This window comes from Peromyscus maniculatus, chromosome 14 (genome assembly GCF_049852395.1).
Source record: "Peromyscus maniculatus bairdii isolate BWxNUB_F1_BW_parent chromosome 14, HU_Pman_BW_mat_3.1, whole genome shotgun sequence".
Classification (NCBI taxonomy): domain Eukaryota; kingdom Metazoa; phylum Chordata; class Mammalia; order Rodentia; family Cricetidae; genus Peromyscus; species Peromyscus maniculatus.
In genome coordinates, this window is record NC_134865.1 from 39,539,770 (window position 1) to 39,561,592 (window position 21,823).

General features: G+C 43.1%; 1 protein-coding gene across 3 annotated transcripts in view; it reads right to left on the bottom strand.

Annotated features, from left to right (window-relative positions):
* Nucleotides 1–21,823, bottom strand: part of Lamb1 (laminin subunit beta 1) — a 68,308-nt gene that overhangs the window by 11,066 nt on the left and 35,419 nt on the right. For all 3 annotated transcript variants that reach the window (XM_042260752.2, XM_016007902.3, XM_006989516.4), the window contains 9 exons: nt 21,653–21,776; nt 20,548–20,752; nt 19,470–19,613; nt 19,056–19,287; nt 15,289–15,452; nt 14,090–14,314; nt 12,844–13,058; nt 12,118–12,214; nt 2,355–2,724 (listed from right to left, as the gene is read on the bottom strand). In XM_042260752.2, the coding sequence (XP_042116686.1) occupies nt 2,355–2,724; nt 12,118–12,214; nt 12,844–13,058; nt 14,090–14,314; nt 15,289–15,452; nt 19,056–19,287; nt 19,470–19,613; nt 20,548–20,752; nt 21,653–21,776 (1,776 nt within the window). The remainder of the gene's footprint in view (nt 1–2,354; nt 2,725–12,117; nt 12,215–12,843; nt 13,059–14,089; nt 14,315–15,288; nt 15,453–19,055; nt 19,288–19,469; nt 19,614–20,547; nt 20,753–21,652; nt 21,777–21,823) is intronic.

The following is a 21,823-nucleotide window of genomic DNA, read 5'->3' on the forward strand; positions in this document are numbered from 1 at the left end:
CTTCAAGATGGAACATAGGAGAAAGCCCTGCAACCCACCATGAAGACAGCAGAATCAGCTTTTCATAGGTTCTGTGCTCCAGGCAATGTTGCATCAGAGAAGTCTCTTCTGTCCACAAAACAACACCCATAAAAAAAAAAAAAAGCTGCAAAGGGGTGATCATCTCTCTGGAGAATGAAACACAGCCTTGACAGTATTTCCTCTGGATCCAAGACCCATCTCTCTCCCCTCTGTGTCATTTTTCTGAAGCTGTACCTTAGGACTTTACTTGTGTATATATACTATATGATATCTGTGTGTACATACAGCACAAAAGAATGTTCAAGAAGACCTGATATTTGGATTACTGGCTCATCTGAAAGAATCTAATTACCTTCCCAGGAATATGATAGTCACTGTAAAGTTCTAGAAAATCATTCAACCATCCTGGCAAGTCTTTTCTCATCTACTCTGAGAGCTGAGGGAGGAGAAGTACCCTAGATCAAAAATCTGGAGTTCACTAGGCAACAGACTAATGAACAGTCTCTTAAAGAAATCAACAACAAATCCTATAAGATGTAAAAATACTAAAAACAGGCCAACAGGATGGCTCAGTAGCTCAAACTATTTACCAGCCTGACAACCTCAGTTTGATCTCCAGAAGCCCCATTGGGTATCTTCTGACCTCCACATGTGTTCCATGGCACAAGTCTACACACACACACACACACAACACACACACACACACACACACACACTGAAAAAAAGCTAAAAACTTGGAGGTCGGGGGGGACACGACACACCGTATTTTTTTTAAAGAATGCTACTTAAGGGACTGCTGAGAGCTTGTTGCTAACCTGACAAATCAAGTTCCATCCAAGAACCCATTTGGTAGAAAGAGAACTGGCTCCTCCAAGTTTTGACCTCTACATGTGCTCCAAAGCATGGATATACCTTGAATTCCCAAATACATGAATAAGTTTTTTTTTTTTTAATGCCCCTTAAGTTGAGAGGATACCATGAATGACCCAACACAATGAACAAGCACTGAAAAGGATTATGGGATCTGGTAAGATGACTTTCCTGGTGATAATTTTCCCCAGTGTTTCATTTTTATTAATTGACTGATTCCAAAGGCTTTCATTTCTTTTCAGGTCTCAAAAATCTTGCCATTAAAAATAATATCTAGGGCTGGTGAGATGGTTCAGCACGTAAAAAGGGACTTGCTGTTAAGCCTGATGACCTTGGGAAACAAATGAGTTTTATAAGTTGTCTGCTGACCTCCATAAGTATACCATGGCAGACACATGCCTACACACGTACAAATAAACAATAATTTCAAATATTTTTACTGAACTGGAGAGCAAACCTAGGGCTTGATGTACTCTTAGTGCTGAGCTACCCCTCCAGCCCAAAGAATGTATTAATACATTCATTGTTGCTGCTCAGTTTGTTCTCAATATATAGCCCAAGCTGCCTTCTAATTTCTGCCCCAGCTTCCCTAGTACTGGGATCTCCAGGCCTGTGCCACCACACCCATCTCTATTTTCCTTTTTTGTTCTTCAATTCCTAAGTCTTACTGTGTGCTGTTTTGGGGCTCCTTTTCAACAGTAGTTGAAATACTGAGGGCAAGGAAAAGGCTAGGATTCAGGGTAGAATCATGACCCCTGATTGGCATCTCCACTCAATTCATATTGCTTTAACTGATAAAAATAAACAATACTGAATCAAAGAAAATAAATATCCAGAGAGGGCCCAATTCAGAGGCTGTTTTTGTGTAGGCATTTCATAGTTACATCAGTGATGCCTTTCATGAGACAGCAGCTGAACAAAAAAATGATTTGAAATAAGGGTCTTATATTTGTGGTGATGGGAGTTCCCTAGTAGTAGCAATACTTAAAAATGACAAATGACAATTTAGGTTCATATTTTTTCTGTAAGTGTGTTATCATTGTATAGACTGATCCTTGTATTCGCTGTTGGGCAATGGCGAGAGAGAGAGAGAGAGAGAGAGAGAGAGAGAGAGAGAGAGAGAGAGAGAGAGAGAGAGAGAGAGAGAGAGAGGAGAGAGGAGAGAGGAGAGAGGAGAGAGGAGAGAGAGAGAAACTCAGGAATTAACATGCCACCCATGTTCACAAGCTTCACACATGACAAAGCTGAGAGTCTACAGATCTTCTGCCTCAAATCCAGTTATGCTGCAATAGAGCAAAGTGGAGTACTCTATCCTACTCACAGTGAACATTGTTGATAAGCAAGGGACTCAGCCTGTGTAATCAGACTAAGAAAACCTAGGAAAAGTACCACCCTGGTAAATCATGGGTAATTCAAAAGTTGAAAAACCTTCATGAGTGATTTTTGGCTCATCAGATACTTACTCTGCTTCCTCAAAGAGATTGCCAATGTTTTTCAATGGTTCTGCTGCTGGGCTCTGAGCCAGGATGTCTTTTATCTCATTGACTTTCTTCTCCACAGAGTCCACGGTCTCCCGGTACGGACCAATGACACCACTGATTTTCAAAGCTTTGGCTTTCTCCAGGAATTTTTGGGTCCTGTTGGTCAGCTCACCAATGATCACATCCCAGAGAGCAAAGCACTGGTGGCAGGGTGTGCAGTCAGGGAAGACCCCCGAGTACCCTCTGGTGCACTTGTCACAACGTGGACCCTCAACACCCTCCACACAGACACATTGGCCTGTGGACTGGTCACACTGTGGTGTCTCAATACCCCTGGGATCACAGTCACAGGCTGGAAGGGAAACAGAAATGCTAGTTGACTTAACTACATTATAAGCTTCAGTGACAAAAATTGGCATTTTAAAATCCTCAATCACTGTTACAGCTTATAGTGGCTTGGCCTACCAATACATGACTCAACCCCTGTTGGCCCTTTCTTAGTAAGAGTAATGGTAATTTAAAAATCAACAGATAAGCCTTGCTAAACACTTACTTGTGGCAAGCATTGTAGACATGTTTTATATGTATCACATCACTTAACCTTCACAGCATTCCTATGGGCTAGGCAAAATAGTTATCACTATTTCTCTGAAATGGAAACCAAGGTGGAAACATTACATGACTTGTTCCAAGTTTCACTGAAGGGAAAATCAAGATTGAGTAATCTGCATCTCCAGAGTCCATCCTGGTCTCTCTCTAAGTCTGAGCTCCCACCTAATAGCAGTATAGATGATTCAGACTGCATCTTGATGTGACCCCTTCGCTAGAAGCCACATCCTAAAGGAGCAGCACCTAAATAATCAAACTTACCTGCTCACAAAACAAAACAATGTGTACTGGGTAAGAAGCAATAACCTTGAGGAACACAAAATATCTGGTTTAAAGGCTTCCACTACAGACAATCTACCTTTCATCTGCCACTGAGATTAAATACCTCACAGTATGAGCAACAGACTCATAAGAATGCCAGAAGTGATCCTAGGATGTCTTGGGAACCACCTGGTTCTAATCTGTGACTGATCCAATGTAGTTGGCACCTTACCTTAGAGCCCAAAGGCAAAAAGAGAAATCCTGCCTGGCAAAGAGAAAAACCAGCATTCCTGGCCAACAGCTGACTGATATCACTTATTATAACATATATACCTCTTAACCCTTGCTTAGAATTCTGAACCTCAGATCACTGTGTAGTGGTACTTGCTCCACCTATGACCTTGGGCTATAGGGCCCAAAGGAGGCGGTGCTTCTTGCTGTTGTATGTGACCTCTTAAAAGGAGAAGAAGAGACACATGCCCCTTCTCCCTGCTCCTGCCTTCAAGGTGGATTTGCTCCTGGTCAGATCAGAGGACGATGTCAGCTGTCTACTCCGTTCTGTATTCGTGAGCGTATTTCCTCAATTTACCTTAATAAATGTTTCTAATACTTCTTAAACAGACTCCCATGGATTTATCGCTTTATCACTGAGTCATTTTTCTGTCAACATGTGGCATTTCACAGTATTTGTGGAGTTTGAACAACAGAGGTCTGTACATGCACCTCTGGTGTAAAAGCAAAACAAGTATGCTCTCTTATTTCCCTAAGCAGAGTATGAACTCCCAAGGCAAGGGCACGTCATAAGCCATATTTCCACTTGGCACCAAGCATAGAATTCACTTGTAATGCAGGAGTCCAACAGTCTTGCCAAATGAGGTCCTAACTTCATGTACAAGCATTCAAGAGGCATTTCACATATCGGTGTAAGAAATAACCAGTCTAAAGCAATAGTGTCTCTATGGCAAAGCTCTGTATCCTGGATTCTACATCAGTAGCTGTGATTTCCCACCTTAATCGAGTATCATCCAGAATCAACTGGACTGGCAGCCAGCCCTGAGAGCTGCTTACATCTCCAGTCAATGCTCAATCCATGAAGGTTCTTGCAGCCTGAACGGTTTGATGGCACTTGCAACATCCTGCTTTGTATTGCTCACTTATCTATTACCTTTAACAAGGTTAAGGAATCCAGCACCATGGTTAGAACACAATTATGGGCTGAGGCTATAAATCCTGTCTTCCCCTAAACCCCTCTGTGCCCTAGGTCAAGGAAAAGCAGGCCAGGAAAAAAGGTAGGTGGGCAATCCTAGAAAGGAGTCATGACTTCCACATCTGTAAGAAGGGTAAAGCTCACACCTACCTCAGGAAAAATCATGGCAAGGGTTCAAGCACTTGTGAGAGCACATGGAACACACTAAGCACTAGGCTTTTACAGTGATGCTAGGCTTTTTACAGTCACTATCTGTGTAAAAGAGACCACTGAATATATGACTACTGTCATCAACTGGTCTACAAGAAGTCCAGCTTTGCCATCAATGCTGCATATCCAGTCTTAGAAAGTCTTTGCTGATGGTAAAGGACTTTACCTTTGCTGGCCAAGTCAGCAACCCAAGTTAAGGGACTATCAGCATTAAGAGAGATATAGGTATTTCTCAGATGTTCAAAACCAAGGAACAGAAACTGCCAGAAATACTACCAAACACCGGTCAAATGATGACTGTATTGAAATAGTTGAAACTGCAGACCCTGGTTTCATTAAGATTTTTTGTTTCTGAACAGTTAACTGATCTCCCCATAAACAAAGTTCAACTATTTGCCCTTAGAAGTTGGCTGGCACTTCCCAACACAGCTGAGATGCACGTGGGCCACCTCCATTCTTCTCCATAGGAAAAAATACGGTACTGCCTCTTTTAATTTTCAGAATGCGAGACTACACCAAGTAGGATACTGGGGGGCCATATGTGGCATGCTCATTGCTCACCTACAAGAGAGATTTCCAGATTATCTGACAGTTTCACCAGTCTGGGTACCTTTAAGACCATTTAATAAGAAATCCATACTGAGTATGATATTCAGGAGAAGAACTCCAGGGTACTGGAGAGAGAGAGTGCATTAGGTAAAGTGCTTGGTGCATAAACATGGGGGGGGGGGCTATCTTTGATCCCCAGTACCCACATTTAAAAAGTTAAGAGTGAGCTGAGTGGTAGTGGTGTACGCCTTTAATCCCAGCACTCGGGAGGCAGAGCAAGGCAGATCTCTGTGAGTTCAAGGCCAGCCTGGTCTACAGAGCAAGATCCAAGACAGGCACCAAAACTACACAGAGAAACCCTGTCTCAAAACAACAACAACAACAAACAAACAAAAACAAAACAAATAAAAAACAAAAAAAGTTAAGAGTGATGGCACAAGTTATAACTCCGTCCTTGGGAGGCAGTTCCTAGAGACTGATGGCCAGCTAGCTGAGCCCGGTTGGTGAGCTCCAGGCCAATGAGAAATTCTGTCTCAAAAAACAAGGTGGACAGCTCCTGAGGAAGGGCAGTGAAGGTTGTCTCTTCGCACATGCAGGCACACATGTGCTCTCTCTCACTCATCTCTCTCTCTCTCCCCAGAGTAAAAAAAAGTCTAGATATTAGAAAAGCTTGGAATTGTGATGTCTGCCACAAAGAGTACATAAAACTCTATGACAAACTGGGCAGCTCTTACCTCTTAGATAGAGAGAGGGAATCCTTTTATCCAGATAGAATGAATGAAGTTAAGAAAATTGTAGATGAAGTATTCATGGAAGGAGATGATGAATGAAAGATAGACTGTCTCAGGTCAATTAATCATCGGTTTTTGTTTTTTTTTTTTACCTATGATATATTTGACCTGGCTGCTCTCAAAATAAACAAAACAAAAAAGCCTATTGGAGGAACAAACAGATATGGTCCTATGTGGTTAGACAGTGGACTTCTAGGTAGGATATGCTATTGCCCAAATGATTGCTTTGTATAACTCTTAAAATAACTCTGTATTGCTTGATCTGATTTGGTACTAGGGGATGAAAGTTTAAAACCCATTTAAGTGAAACCATGTACTACCCAGATCTTTTGGAAGGACTACAGTGGTGTACAGTCTTGATTGTGGAAGAATGTAAACTGCTCAGACATCTGCTGCCTGTGGCTATTTTAAGTATGCTGACATTGTTCATAACCAGTTAACTATTATATCTCCTTTGACAAAGCGCTGGACCATAGAGGAAACACAGATGCATGCCTTCACTGGAACCAGATCCATTGCATTCCTGTCATTTCTGAAGAAGTATGATGAAGAGATGCTCACAAAGCCCGAAAAACTAGTATCATTTTGGATCAGAGAAGAAATGGCATCTAGTGATTTTTGTTTTTCACAGATTTTGCAAAAGATTTTTGATGACTTATTCTTCCTTGTTCTCTGTGAGTGCATTTATAGGTGGCAACTACTTCCACAGCATGCTGATGGCTGCTTTCATGGGCAGAAAGACTAACATACAGAAAATGTGCTAAAAGTGAACACATGGTAGATGTTACTATATGAAGTGGTAGCTGCTGTCATGGCTAAGGATTCAATGTCCTGTGAATAAAACCTGCCCATAGGATGTAATTTTTTACATTTGAACATTCTAGGGTTTTGTTGTTTTAACCAAACTGGCCATTGTATGCATATTAAAAAAAAAGCAAAAAATGTTAATCATGTATATTTTAAAAACTAGTGAAGAAAATATCATTATTAACAACAAAACCTAACTCCATTATTTGTGCATATAGGTGTTCTGTTACTGAGTTTTTTTTTAAAATTATGATTTCTAAGAGGCAGATCCACAAACAATACTACACAGATTAAAAATGACTGAAAAGAGAACACTAGCCAACTGCTCTCACAATGGGGATTCATCTACATCCTATTTCTTGGACATGTAAGGTTCCTGCTTCCTTCTAGTCTTTCATTTCTTGTAGACCTCCTCTGCCCACTGAACAGTGTCCATCTTCACTGACCTGGCATTAAGGCTTCTCACTATCTGGTGAAACCAAACCTTCCCAGGACTCAAGCTAAAATTATTTCCTGAGGGTCCTTCTCATAGTCATGTTGACATGACATCTGCTGTCTTCTAGCTTCTCACTATCTGGTGAAACTAAACCTTCCCAGGACTCAAGCTAAAATTGTTTCCTGAGGGTCCTTCTCATAGTCATGTTGACATGACATCTGCTGTCTTCTAGCTTGGACAGTCATTACCTCTCCTCTTTTAACACCAGCTACCGACATGAGTGCCTCTGGTACTGGTTCTGCCCTCATTAAAGACATGGTTCTGGGCAAGCCACTTAACCTCTGAGCCTGAGACCCATGAACTATGACAGAGGTTATTCTTCTGCATAGGTTAGTTGTTGCATCCATAAAATTAAGGTGTGTATAATAAACCTAAGAAGTGCTCAGTACTAAAAAAAGTTATCTAAAATTTATATGCCCCATTTTCCCCAAATAGCCATTAAGAGTCTCTTGGTTAGGCAAGGGCACCTTTTGAGATAAGATCTCATGGAGCCCAGGCTGGCTTTAAACTCATTATGTACTGAAGAATTCCTTAGCCTCAAGTCTTTACCACTCAAGAGCTAGGATTACAGGTGTATACTATCAGGTCTAGCCTACTCATCACTATGCACCTACTGTGACTGTTCACCTTTATATTGGAAACTGAAATCTGATCTTGAACACAGAAATGACAACCTGAGAATCAAGTAATGTATTATCTGCTGCCCCAACTTCCTACCACATCCTAACCCTGGCTTTGCCGACAAGCTCACAGGCTCCCGGCCCTTGCTATAATGCTAAAGATTTGCTGATAGTTTGCATGGAAGTTTCTATTTCACTAAAAGCAAAGGAATACAGGGATGGCCATGAGTTTAATTCCCAGAAGCCACATGATAGGAGAGAACTGATCCCTGCAAGTTGTCAATTGACATCCTTATGTGTGCCAAGGCAGCCTCCAAATATTAAAAATTGTTCTTGATAGCAAGGGAATCTTAGTACTTTCATCCTCTTTTACATAGCTTTCATTTTTCTGACATTCCGATCCCTTTCTCTTTTATGACCTTGGTAACAAAACTTCAGCTCTGGAATGAAAGCTGAAGGATAACTGACTTCAGCTCCCATCCTGCCTAGGGTCCACAAGCTTTTAAGTAAAGACTAAAAGGTAAACATGTAAGGCTTTCCTGTCCATTCTGCCTGGCTGGACTGTCAAGTCTGGCATTGGGGCACAAAGGAGCCATAGACAACTTATCAGGAAATGAATGCAAAGCTTTATTTACCAGCAAGGTAAATAAAACTGGGTTAGCTGCTGTCTACAGCTTGCTGTCAAGTATAGCCCAACTCTGGAGTTACATGTGCTCTGTTATTAGGATTATATAAAAGAAGACTTCTTCCTAACTGAAGTTATGGTTCTCTAAAAGCTTAAACACAGACCGAGTCATAATGGAAGTAACAGAAAAGGTAGGGAGGCTGGATTTGGGAAGTGAAAACATGAGGAAAAGAAGTTCAAGGCCAGCCTGGACTACATGAGTCCCTTTTTCAAAGGGTAGAGGAAGAGGGAGGGGAGAAATTGTGGAAGAATGAATATGTAGGCAAGGAATGTATGGTATTTCCTTCTTTTTCTGTGGTATTGAGGAATGGAAATTAGGTCTTCCCACATGGAGGCAAGCACTGTAACACAGAGTTTCCCAGCCCACCACCCGGAGCCCACACCTATGCCTTGATGTTGCAGTTTCACTGGTTAGAAAGCCACTGCACGCCTCCCTTTGCCATCTATGAATGGACAGAAAGATTCTTCCTGTGACCTCGACCCCTGCAGGGCACAGAACAAAGCTTCAGGCTGTAGACTGAACTAGTACGTTCAACACTGGGTAGCTGAGACTTTCCATCCCAGCACAGTGGTGGGCTTGTTCCGACTTGGCACAATAGGCCAAGAACACCAAGCTGCCTGAACAATAGGAACATTCAACCATTTGTATGCCGGAGGCTCCAATCATTTGTCTTTCACATAACTACATTTTTTTCCCATAAGGAGATGACTTAGCTATGACCTAAGTCCTCCAACAAGCATAGCTTCTGGATGGCAGCAGAAAGTCTAAATTTGTGCTTTCAGCTGAGAATAGATCGGCAATTCATTACACAATCCCAGAGAGTGTGGTCTTTAATTTCAGATGGCACTTGTTCTAGCTACCCTCTGGGGTCCTCTCATTGTCAGTGCACTCCGGTACAAAGAACCCTGAGCTGTGTCTCGCTCTGCACTGCTGTCCCTGCCCTCAGCCAACCCTGAGCCTTGTTGCCACCCAGGCTACCCACAGCCCCAGAGCTGGCAATGAACCCCATTCTCCAAACCTAGAAGTTCCAGTCTTCTCTCTGGGGGCTTTGTAAATTCTGAGCCTTTTTCAGAGTCCCAGTGGCTTTTGTGGCCCAACAGATTCTTGTTTAAGGGCCTGCCTGCATGGGGGCTTGCGCCCTATAGAACATTACTTCTGACTCCTGGATACCAAGTATCTGACCCATCATGGTGATATGCTCAGTTCTCCCCTTCTACAAATTTCTAAAACCCTTTCTTCCCTGTCTACTCTCAGCAGACTGAGGAGAGACAATGTAAAGCAGAATGTTCAAAATCATGGTTATAACCAAATTGCCAGTGTGAACAACTAGGTCAAGCACCTTTTACCCTAGACTTCGACATTTTAGAAGACAGAACTTCCTGGCTCCATCTGAAACAGAGGAGGTTGGAATGGTGGTGTGATTTAGGAGGAAGCAAGGAAAAACAGAATTTCTACACCCAGGTCCTATCAATCTCTTTTAGGGCATTCTTCCCTTGAGCCTACATGAAGAACCAGTATTTTCAAGGGGCTTGAAAACAACTCTTTAGTGGCTAAAGGGATGAAGACTCGGGATCTAAGCGTGACAAATGTGGAAAAAGCTGAGATTAATCTTTTAAAAGTAAACTGTGTACTATACTGAAAACTATGTATGTATAAGACATGTATATAAATGCAGAAATAAAGAACTAGAAAGATCAATACTATACCAAGAGAGGTGCATGTGGCAGAGGCAGAAGAGGCAGGACTCTGTTCTCCTAATCTAGAGGCACTGCTTGAATTGAAATCAGGCAGCTGGCCCCATAAACCTGCTCTTTGCCATGGGATCTCTCCATTTGCCAGCCTTTCTGCTGCTCTTGAGCTGCTGGGACCAGGCCAGTATAATGATCTTTGTAGTTTCTTTTTAACAAGTCTGGTGATCTTCAGGAGAAAAAGGAAATACAAAGGGAAGAACAGACGGGGCAGGTATGTCCAGTGACAGGTTACAGTAGCTGGTCCTATGACTTTTAGGACCATCTAATGGAAGCGACAAAGTTAAACCTTACTAGGAAACTGTATTGGGGTTAGAGAACTATGAATGGGAATGTACTTATTTATGGACCTAACAAACATCATACCTGTGTGAAACAAACTGTGACCTAAGATGTCCATATAAATCCGCTGGCAAGCCTCAGTGAAAAATCAAACCAGATGCAATTTGCTCAGGTCTTGGCCACTATTTCACTCTTCTGTTGCTAAGGCATGAAGGTTCTAGGTTGCTAGCTTCTATTGGAGATACTGAATGAACTAGCTACTCATTGAAGAGCTATTTCTTGTTATTATTGTATCCAAAAGAGGAAAAGGTCATTCTTACATTTTGAGTTAGACAAGGATCTACAAGAAAAATGTATCAAAGAGCATGTAAGAAACTATAGGAAATAATTACCTAAAGATATGCTTAAAACATAGGAAAGAAAAAGGAGGAAATGGATGGGAGATAGTTAAAACAGCTTATAAAATCCTTTCATAAATGTTTTCTAAGGTCTGAAAAACAACTTGCCTGGTTAAAACAATGGCAACTGAATAAAAACTAAGCAATCTTTCTTACTCATGGAGTTTAATAAATGGGCTTTTTGAGACAGGTTCTTGCTACACTGACCATGCTGGCCTAGATCTTTTGCTATTTATGCTTCAGACTGTGTTGGCATTTACAGGCTGAGCTACCACAGCCAGCAGTAAGTTTCTATTAAGAAAAGGTCCGGTTTCTCTCTGCCTAAGTGAGAATCTGGGTTTGAATTATATTGAAAAGACTTGGTTGGAACTCCAACCATATTCACTTAACTCAAGGCTCTATGTCACCCTCTTCTAGTCTCACTGGTGGATGCTCTATTTAGCAGCCTGTTGCAGAGTGTGCTTGAGTCTTGGAATTGACTATCTTACTGGAGTAATCACATCTATGCATACATGCATAAGGGAGCAGATCAATTTGTCAGCATGCATGGCTCATGTAGCCGCACTTTACTGAAAATCATTTTTAAAAAGTGACTGTGTATACTGTACAGTGTGCATGTGTCCTTGCCTGTTTGTGTACCAAGATAGATAATACTCCCCATGGTGTGGGGCTGAAGAAATAACTCTCTGTTTACTAGTCACATTTACTCACAAGGCTAGATTAGGAGTTCTTTTTTTTTCTTTTCTTTTTTTTTTTTTTTATATTTATTTACTTATTATGTATACAGTGTTCTGTCTGCATGTATCCCTGCATGCCAGAAGAGGGAGGCAGCTCTCATTACAGATGGTTGTGAGCCACCATGTGGGTGCTGGGAATTGAACTCAGGACCTCTGGAAGAACAGCCAGTGCTCTTAACCTCTGGGCCATCTCTCTAGCCCAGGAGTTCTTTAAAAAAAAAAAAAAAGCACAAACTTGGTTATATCATTTTGACTATACTTTAGAGTTTACCAAAGGCCCCTACAGACCTAGACTCCTGTTCTTGCCCACCCCACCAAAGCATCAGCTTGGGGCCTGGCCTCACCTCGGCATTCCACGTCGGGGTCTCCCCAGAAGAGCTCCTGGCACTCGCTGCAGGTACGGCCTCCAAAGCCTGGCATGCACTGGCACTGCCCGGTGAACTGCAGTCCAAATACATATCTGTCAGGTGGTCTCAGTGTAACTTGCCAGTTGTAACTTGCCCCAACCCAGTTAAGTGACCGAAGTGGAACCTAGACACCTGTGGTACGGACTGGGGAGGGAGTCACACCAGCACTTCTGAGATGTTCTCTTGTAAGGGGCTTGAAAAGGTCTCTAGCGTGGTAGGATTTCAGCATCTTCACTTTTTCCACAGATTGATACCAATCCCAGGCCACCTCTGGCACGTCTAACTCTGGGGGAATGTCAGTTTTAGCCTACATCAGCAAGTAACAGCACTTTTGCAATGCTGCACGGATGGCTGTGTAGTTCCTTTTAAGCTGAGCAACTATGAAAACTGATTTGGGGGCCAGACAAGGGAAAGGAATGACATGTGAGTCTATATCCACAGCTAGATTCTATACTGAAATGCTATGGATAGGTTAAATGAGGACCTTGTGTACAATTACATTGCCTTAGCCAAGAAGGACACACAGGACTGACAGTCAGTCTATACTCTGCTTGCCAAGCTGGATGCTATCTGTTGGCCTTCCTCCATTTGGGGCAAAGTCACCTGATGGGCTAGTTGTCACTGAGCATCTCAGAGGCCTCACCCCTAGCCACAGGCCCTCACCTCATTGCAGGATGGCCCAAAGGAATGCACAGCATTGCAACTGCATGGCTCACAGCCAGTCCCGCTGGCCAGCCGCCAGGTATTGGGTGCACACTGATCACAGTTCTGCCCGATCACGTTGGGAAGACACAAGCACTGACCAGTGGCTTTGTCACAGTGGCAGTCAGAGCCATTGCAGTGCCCCTGCACGGTGCCCAGGTAATTGCAGACACACTCTGAAATAGAACAGCATAAGCAAATGTACATCTGATCACATTCATGGGTATACAGCATGCAGTGGTTAGCTCCATCTAAACAGCTAGGCTTTTCCTCTCCAAATCTCAATGCTGACATGCAAGAAAAAAGTAAAAGCAATGTTTTTTGTTTTTTGTTTTTTTTTTTTATAAAAAACAAAACAAAACAAAAAACCCTAAAATTAACATCCTTTAGAAATTCTCACAATACAAAATGAATTTGACACTTCCCAGGTAGATGACATGTCCACATAAATGTAATGACAGATTTTTGCTTGCCTAGGAATAGTTTTATGATACACAGATTCAAATGATTAAAAATTTGAAAAGGAAATTTAACTGGAAATTATAAAAATACACCAGTGGCAATTGAGACGTTCAGTGATTTCAAACTCCTGGCAGGAAGCAGCCATAGTGTATGTCAGAAGCAGCAGGTAGAAGCCTTGTAAGCTAAAAAGACTTTAAGGAATCTAGCCCTGTGGGTCCCTAACATTCCACATGTTTATAAACAAAACCAGGAGCCTGTGGGCTTTGCAGCCAGAAAGCCTGGCTGATCTCCTGATAACACAAATGAGGTCTGACTTTTTTTCTTTAAATACTGCTGTTACTTCTTTCTCTGCCTTAGGGGAGATGCCTGCTCCACCATCCACATCAGAAAGGTGCAGCCCTCCCACAGTGGGAATTCAGGTCTGTAAAACCCACCCAATAAGCAAGTTCATGGAAAGAACATACCACCATGCACTCTACTGCATGGCATTTATCTTGATGACAGCCACAAGTTCCCCTGGCACAGGGCCACATCTTGAGACTTGTCTTGCCAAAGAATGAAGATTTACAGATTAAAAAAAAAACCGAGTCTCATCTTTCATTTGTTGAATGTGAAATTTTGCCTTGCTGAACAAGGGTTTCTCCTTGTAAAATAAGCATACCAACAGTAAAATCCTGGTTAAAAAAAGGGGGTGGTGGTGGTGGAGATCACTGTAGTGGGCATGCTAAATGAATGTGCATCTTACTTCTACAGTCTTGCCGAAGAGCATCACCATAGTATCCATCCCTGCAGAGCTGGCAGTGGTCCCCTTCTGTGTGGTACAGGCACTTGAGGCATCTTCCCGTCTCCTTGTCACAGGCTTCTGGATCGGTAGTGTCAATGTTGTGATGACACTGACAAGGCTGACATGACCCTCCAAAATCCGAGGGATTGCCAAAAAACCCAGAGGCACAGTCATCACATCTGGAGCCTATTAGAAAACAAAACCGAGATAATGTTCAGTTCACCTTATCTAAAAGCCTGATCACAAGTCCATTGGCATTCCTGTCCTGGGGACCAACTAAGCAATGACTCATTAGTATCACTACACAATTTGCCAAGCCTGGTGTCTCTGATCTCAAAGAGAAGGAACAGGCTTCTGGCTGTGAGGAAAGAGTATTCTGTGCTCCCCAACACTGGGACAGCAGCCTTAGAGGTCACAGAGGTAGGAGAGCCTTAGCTTCTAATCATACCAGGGTGGAGCAGGCAAGGAGCCAAACAGAGATGAGATCATGTAAGTGTAGTTGGGCCTTAGCTAGAAATGGAAGAATCGGTGATCCTCTGTGAACAGCCAGGAAAACAAGCTCCTCAATGGTGACCTGGTTTCTTAAGAAACCCTAAAATCACATGCATGAAGTACTTCTTGGGCTGCAGTGGACCAGCAGCTTCGTGGCTGGAATAAAGGACCCCCAACACACACACACAATAGGCTAACTTCACTGAATGCTGGCAGAAAACAGTATACACGGTAAAGAACATATTCAGCTTTGACATCCTGCTCTCTGGCGATTCTCCAGGATATCTATCTTTTCTTTAGCCCACCCTGGGGCCACAAAATGGCTTCCAAACACTCAAGAGGGGTTAGGTTATGGGGGGAAAAATCCCCAAAAAGTTAATTAATCTTCCTTGTATTTAAAACTGAGAAATTATTCCTAAGAACTGTCATGTATTCGAATGTTGGCAATTCTGCTGCTTTAACTCCATTATCTTGCACACCCAAGGATCGACTCTGTCCCATATGCTACATGGATAAAGGGCAGGAGCCTCCTGAATCCCTTAAGTTTTAATGAAGTACTGTAAAGGTGAACTTAACTGTTTCACTCTTCATCTTTTTCTCACTAACAATGAACTCGCATACATTTTCTCCTGCGCCTTTTTGCTTCTTAGGGTATGTGCATGACTTACCAATGTACCCGGGATCACAAACACATGCAATTTGGAGAGTAACGGGGTCTTGATAGCAGCTCCTGGCAAACTGGCGTCTACTGTCAGGACCATCTGGACAAGGGCAAGGGCGGCAGTGATCTCCCGATCCAATGATGGGATCACCATAGTAACCAGGCAGGCACCTGCAGTGGGTGCAGAACACAGTGAGCCTTGACCCAGTCATAGGAAAAGGCTTAGAAACTGTATTCTGTTTGAGGACATGATACCCTATTTCTCCTGTTCCCCAACAAGGGACTTTTCAGAGCAGCAACAAACTTTCTTAAATTTTAGTTAAAAATCCCATGAAGGATTTTGTTTAAATAGGTTTCTGGACTCCTCTACCAAATATTTTGATTAACAGGGTTCCTGGTGGTGCTGAATCTGGCTGTTATGGGAAATACTTGCAAGACAATGTATTTAGGATGAAACCCTTGGATAAGTGTAATGATCTTCACTAACTGTTCCCCAGAGAAATAGTTTCCCATTTGGACTTCACGGTCCCATGGGCTGCCTATCTGCCCTGGACACTTGGCTTTACATTATCTTTGTCTTAAGGAGTCAGTCTGCCTGCATATTTTTAAAAAGATTTATTTATTTATTATGTATACAGTGTTCTGTCTGCACATATCCCTGCAGGCCAGAAGAGGGTGCCAGATCTCATTACAGATGGTTGTGAGCCACCATGTGGTTGCTGGGAATTGAACTCAGGACCTTTGGAAGAGTAAGCAGTGCTCTTAACCTCTGAGCCATCTCTCCAGCCCTGTCTGCATTCTTCTTAGCCTGTATGTGAATATGGAGGAAGGGGGTGCTAGAGGAGATACACTACCGTTAGCAAGCTCATCATGGCCACAGGTCTAGGCCATCCTACAATCTAGCTTTTCCCAACAAAGCTGACAGGGATGTTCTACAGCTGTGACTCCTGAGTCCATCTCTTATATGGTTACAAACCTGGGCAGGAAAGAGGGGTATTCGTTGCTTTCAAATCCATCGCATCTAGTATTTTTAAGACTGGTGATCTACGAGGCTTGAATGGTTTGCAAATGCTTACATACCTAGATAAAAAGCCTTAATTCCGAGTCAGCCTCACAACTTTCAGCAAGGACTTATCTTACTGTGTCATGCTGCTGACCTCAAAATCAATGTTAACTGGGGTGCTATTTCCTTTACATGTAACACAAAAGCTTGAAGAAGCTTTGGGTCCACTCTGGCCATTACACCTATGGAAGTTGGATACTCTTATTCACCCTCCCACAGTTATAAAGCAGAAGTACAGCTGGATCTACAGCTCACTTTCAAGGATTTCCACTTCAGTGTGTTCATGCTTTTTGTCTTGAGATTGGGCAATAGTTTTTAAATGAGGAGGTAAATGAAAAAATAAAAGAAAGCTCTTTACAGAATATTAACTATATATTTAATGTCATGCAGAAATAGTACAAGAACATGTTCCCTAGTTATGTGTTGGGGACAACTACAGTGACAAGCAGCTTCCTATGAGAGCAGCTGAGGAAGTTCCTAACACCTTTGTAGGAGAAACAAAACCAAAGATGTGACAGAAATGGAGTGTTCATTTCCTGCCTCTCCATATACTTCATCCTTGCAGGACAATCCGACCAGTTTCCTTTTAGATCAAGAGGATTAAAACTCTGATTGCCTGGAAATAAGGTATGGAATGAGAAATTTGCTCATACTAGATAGCAGAATCTCCAGTGATCTGATGAAGTGTTCTGCAAACCTAATCCTCAGTCTTTCCCTTCTCCCATATCCTTTCCCATTGTCCACAAGAAACAAAAGTCCTTTTTAAAAAAGATCCAAGGCTAGTTGCAAATGGCCAGCCAGACTCTTTTCGGACATTCTCTTAAGTGCTTCCCATCACACCTCTTTTGAATCTGCATATGGATGACTGCCTAACCTTCTATCTCCCTCTGAAAGATCAGCAAAACTTTAGGCAGATAAAGATGACATGGGATGCAGTAATTTCCTCCTTTCACTCTTGTGACTCTTATTTTCTTTCTATAGCAGTTTTGTAGTTAGAACCAGTTCACAGAAGAGGCCTCTGTGACCCTCACATTCCCAATTACCACACTAGCACTAAGCCAAAAGCCATGTGTTTGTTTCATCTGACACCTTGATACCTGCAATGGCTAATCTTGGTTGCCAACTCGACACATCTGGGAAGAGGGACCCTCAGTTGAACAACTGTCCCTAGTTGGCCTGTGGACATGTCTGTGCGATATTTTCTTGATGCATGAAGACCCAGCCCACTGTGAGTGGTACCATCGCTAGACAGGTGGATCTATGCTGTGTAAGATAAGTAGCTAAATGTGAGTCTAGAGAAGCAAGCCAGTAATCAGCATCCCTCCATGCTTTGTGTTTCACATTCCTGCCTTGAGTTCCCACCCTGAATTCCCTCAATGAAGGGTTGTGAATTATAAGTATAAGCCAACTAAGCCTTTACACCCTACATTGCTTTTGGTCATGGTGCTTGTTATAGCAACAGTAAGCAAACCACAGCAATACCTTACAACAAGCACACATTCTGTTTTCCTTTGCTATTCTTTCGTCTAATGAACAACTTCAGTACTGGCTACAGTACTCAGTGTCGAAGTGGCTCTTTGTAACACATGCTCATGTTAGTGATGTGGGAAGGTAATGACTCTTACCCCACAAAGTAGGTTCTAACTAGACTGTAGTGAAGAGTGTAAGGCAGCATGCATATGTAACACTTTACAGATGGACTGAAACTGCTCAGGTCACTGGAGACACACTCCATGTCCTATTCTTAAAGTCTACTATGGTGGTTTGAAAGAAAATGATCCCCAAAGGAAGTGGCACTATTAGGAGGTATGGCCTTGTGGGAGTGTGCTTTGAGGTCTCTTTTTCTCAAGCTTCCCTCAGTGTGACTCAACTTCCTATTGCCTGCAAGATGTAACACTCTCAGCTCTAGCACCATGTCTACTTTCACACTGCCATGTTCCCAGTCATGATGATAATGGACTGAACCTCTGAAACTGTAAGAGAGCCATTCCAATTAAATGTTTTCTTTATATGAGTTGTTGTGGTCATGGATTCTCTTCACAGCAATAAAAACTGTAACTATGCCATCGACCTAGTGTGCCTTATATCCATGATAATTATCCAATTAACATTTGCTAACTGGAGAATAGCTTTGTTTTGCACATTTTGTCTCCAGAAAACTGATTGCATATAATATTTTGAACAACAAAGCTATATAAAGTGAGTAGTCCCACTTGGATGAAGTTTTTGCTTTGACCCAAAGTAGACAAGAGTATTTCTCAACTCTCATCCAAGCCATAAAGTGTCAATGTGGGGGTTTCCTCAGTCCACGGCTGAATTGCCAGGCAATTCCCAAAGGGCAGACTTCAGGTGGTTGTGGTCGCCACATCTTTAGTACCAAAGCAGTGCTTGGTACAAACCAGGTGCAAGCTACACTTGTGATGGATAAACGAGTGAGCTTTTAAAAAGTCCTGGGATGATCAAAAATGGAAGAGCCATTTGGAGTCTGTAAGAGATTAATTCTGTGGTTTGTCCAAGATAATTATTTACTTAGCCAAAGATGATGTCATTCTCTGTCTTCCTTTTTCTTTTTGAGACAAAGCCTCACTCACTATTCAGCCCAGGCTGGCCTCAAACTCCTGATCCTGTTGCCTCTGCCCCACAAGTAGTAGGTGCGCCAACCACCATGCCCAGTATATTATCTTTACTCCCATGAGGTGGTGCCCACATACCTTTCACAGTTATGGCCTGTGGTATAGTCCTTACAGCTCAGACACTCCCCTGTCACTGTGTCACAGTCTTCAGCATGACCATTACACTGGCAGGGCTGACAGCTGGGAAAGCCCCAGTACCCAGGGAGACATCGGTCACACTGCCGAGCATATATGCCCTGGAAACAATGGCACTGGCCCGTGACAGCATCGCAGAAAGAATTCACAGATCCTTGTAGATTGCAGTCACAAGCTGCAGACAAGGCAAACAAAGAACTCATTAAATAGACAGACATGCCTTCATGTGTGCACGGCCCCGATTCATAGTGATCCAGGGCTCATGCCATCAGGTTCAGAGCAGAATACTGCCTTTGGAAGTCAGGGAATACCACAGGACCATCCCAGAATGCATTACAAAGTCTCTGATACACCTACGTTTGCATCCGTTGGGGCCAAAGCCAAAGGTGCCTGGTGCACACCTGTTGCACGTTCTTCCAACCACATTAGGCCGGCACTGACACTGGCCTCCGTTGGGGTCACATACAGAACTCAGAGAACCCTGAGGGTCGCATTCACAAGCTGCAGGGAAAAGAGTGGTGAGACTGAGGACAGGATCAGTACCTCGCATCTGCCTTACAAGCTGTCCTGTCTCCCCCACACCCAACACTTCCTGACCCCTTTCCTACTCTAGTTCTGAAAATTCCAGCTTAAAAACTTAGCATCCCTGTGCTAACTGGGAAGGAACAAACCAGCTGCCCTGGCAGATCAACACAGTTTTTGTGGGCAGGATATCATTAAGGTTTTCTCCCCTTGGCTCCAGAGGTCAAATATCTGATAGCATTAAACCTCTGTGACCACTGGAAGCTGGTCTATCCTTCCCTAGAGAAAAACATAGCTTTCAGTTGGCTGATGCTTCCTGACTCAGTCTTTCACATCCCTAGCCTGTGTCTAATCACCACTTGTGTATACTTAGTATTTATTTTTATTACTTTTAATTATATGTATGTTCACGTGGGTAAGAGCACATGAGTGCAGGTGCCCATGGAGGCAGAGGTGTTGGATGATTGCATGGTGATTGGATGATTTGGTCCTCTGCAAGAGCAGTGTGTGCTCTTAACCACTGAGCTACCTCTCTACCCCTTTTGTAAATTTCTTTAATTTGGATTCCTTCTTTGATGGTGCTAAATGACAAAATCATTTGTTACTTATTTTATTTTATTGAAACAATGTTCCACTATAGAACCCTGGCCTGAAACTTGCCATGTAGACCAGGCTGGCCTCAAACCCACAGATATCTGCCTGCCTCTGCCTGCTTCTTGAGTACTGGGATTAAAAGTTTTCAACTATCACACCAGGCCAACCAAAACATTTGTAAAAATAAAGTCAAACTCAGGTTAAGATACGACACTGCTTCCTTCATGCTGTGTCACAGGAAGCACAGGTGTGGACCCCACTGTACCTCTTAGTGCCAAACACACCCCAAAGCCTCCACAGCTACTCAAGCCACACCTACCAAGACCTGTCTGGTGAATCAAGGCAGAAATGCTGAAGATGATGTTTCTGCAGACATCTGTCATCGGTGTTTTTACTACACTCCGGCTATTCTCCAGACACCGGTACCTCTGGAAGGTTTCCCAGGCACTGTTGGTGACCTCCCCATCTCCTGAGCCTCCAACAGTAAAGATGTCCAGGGATTTACAGTAGGGCATGAGAACAAGCTATGGGTGAACAGGAATAACACAATGACCTCATGGAGGTGCCCACATTAGTAAGTAATCATGCCCACACTCCACAGTCGTCTGCATTGGAACATAAGCTAATGGCACTCATGACACAAAGCAGAAACCTTCCCAGTCGTAAATATTCTGGCCAGAAAATGGTGAGATAAACTTCATGCTACTTAGTGGGCTTTGAAACAACTATTGCTGAAGCAGTTCACAGATTTGTGGGGAAATGGGTTGAACACATCCTTCCCAGAAAGGTGGATTGCTATTTTAAGTGTTACAGCTCCGAGTGGGGTAGGGGGAAGAGAAGCTTCCCCAATGGAGGTGTCCCTGCAGCTACAAAGGAAAGGTTTCTCTGATGAAAGTGTTACAGCTCTTCTTGGGTGGGAGGTTTCCACAATGCAAATGTTACAGCTCTGAAGGGGAGCGTATCCTGACAATCAGGAGCCAAGGAATACCACAAAGTCATAGTGTCCAACAAACTTCACATAAGACTTATTGGGAAAGATACAAAGTGGCTGCCTCAGCTCAGGCATGAAGAAGCAGGGAACTGGGTAGGAGACAGGCTAATACAGGGTTTTGGTGGGAGAAGTTTTCCAAGGTAGAGATTTCCAGGGTGGAGATTGGTGAGATTTCAAGTCCTGAGCTTGGAGCAAGCCCAGAGATTGGTGGGATTTTGTGCTCAGGGATTGGTGGGTTTTGGTCAGAGATTTTTTTTTTTTCAATTCAGATGTGGGCTTAGGCCTTTTATCCTATAGCTATAAACAAAGAAACTCTAGAAGCAAAGAGGGCCCATTCTGCCTTACTGCCCAGAGCTGTCCCTTCACACAATACTTCACTGGCAGTTGGTCACTATCTATCAGGCTTTCCGATGCACAGGAACCTGGCACTCACTGAGTCAATGAGCGTGTACGGGTTATCCACATCACTGCCAGATGCTGTGTACTGGGACAGCTCCAACCTTACTGTGTAGTTCATTCCCTTCTCAAAGCACACTGGGCGAGGGAGGACGACATATCTGCCCAAGACAAGAGAGGAACAACAGAAAGGCAACTTTTAAGGTTC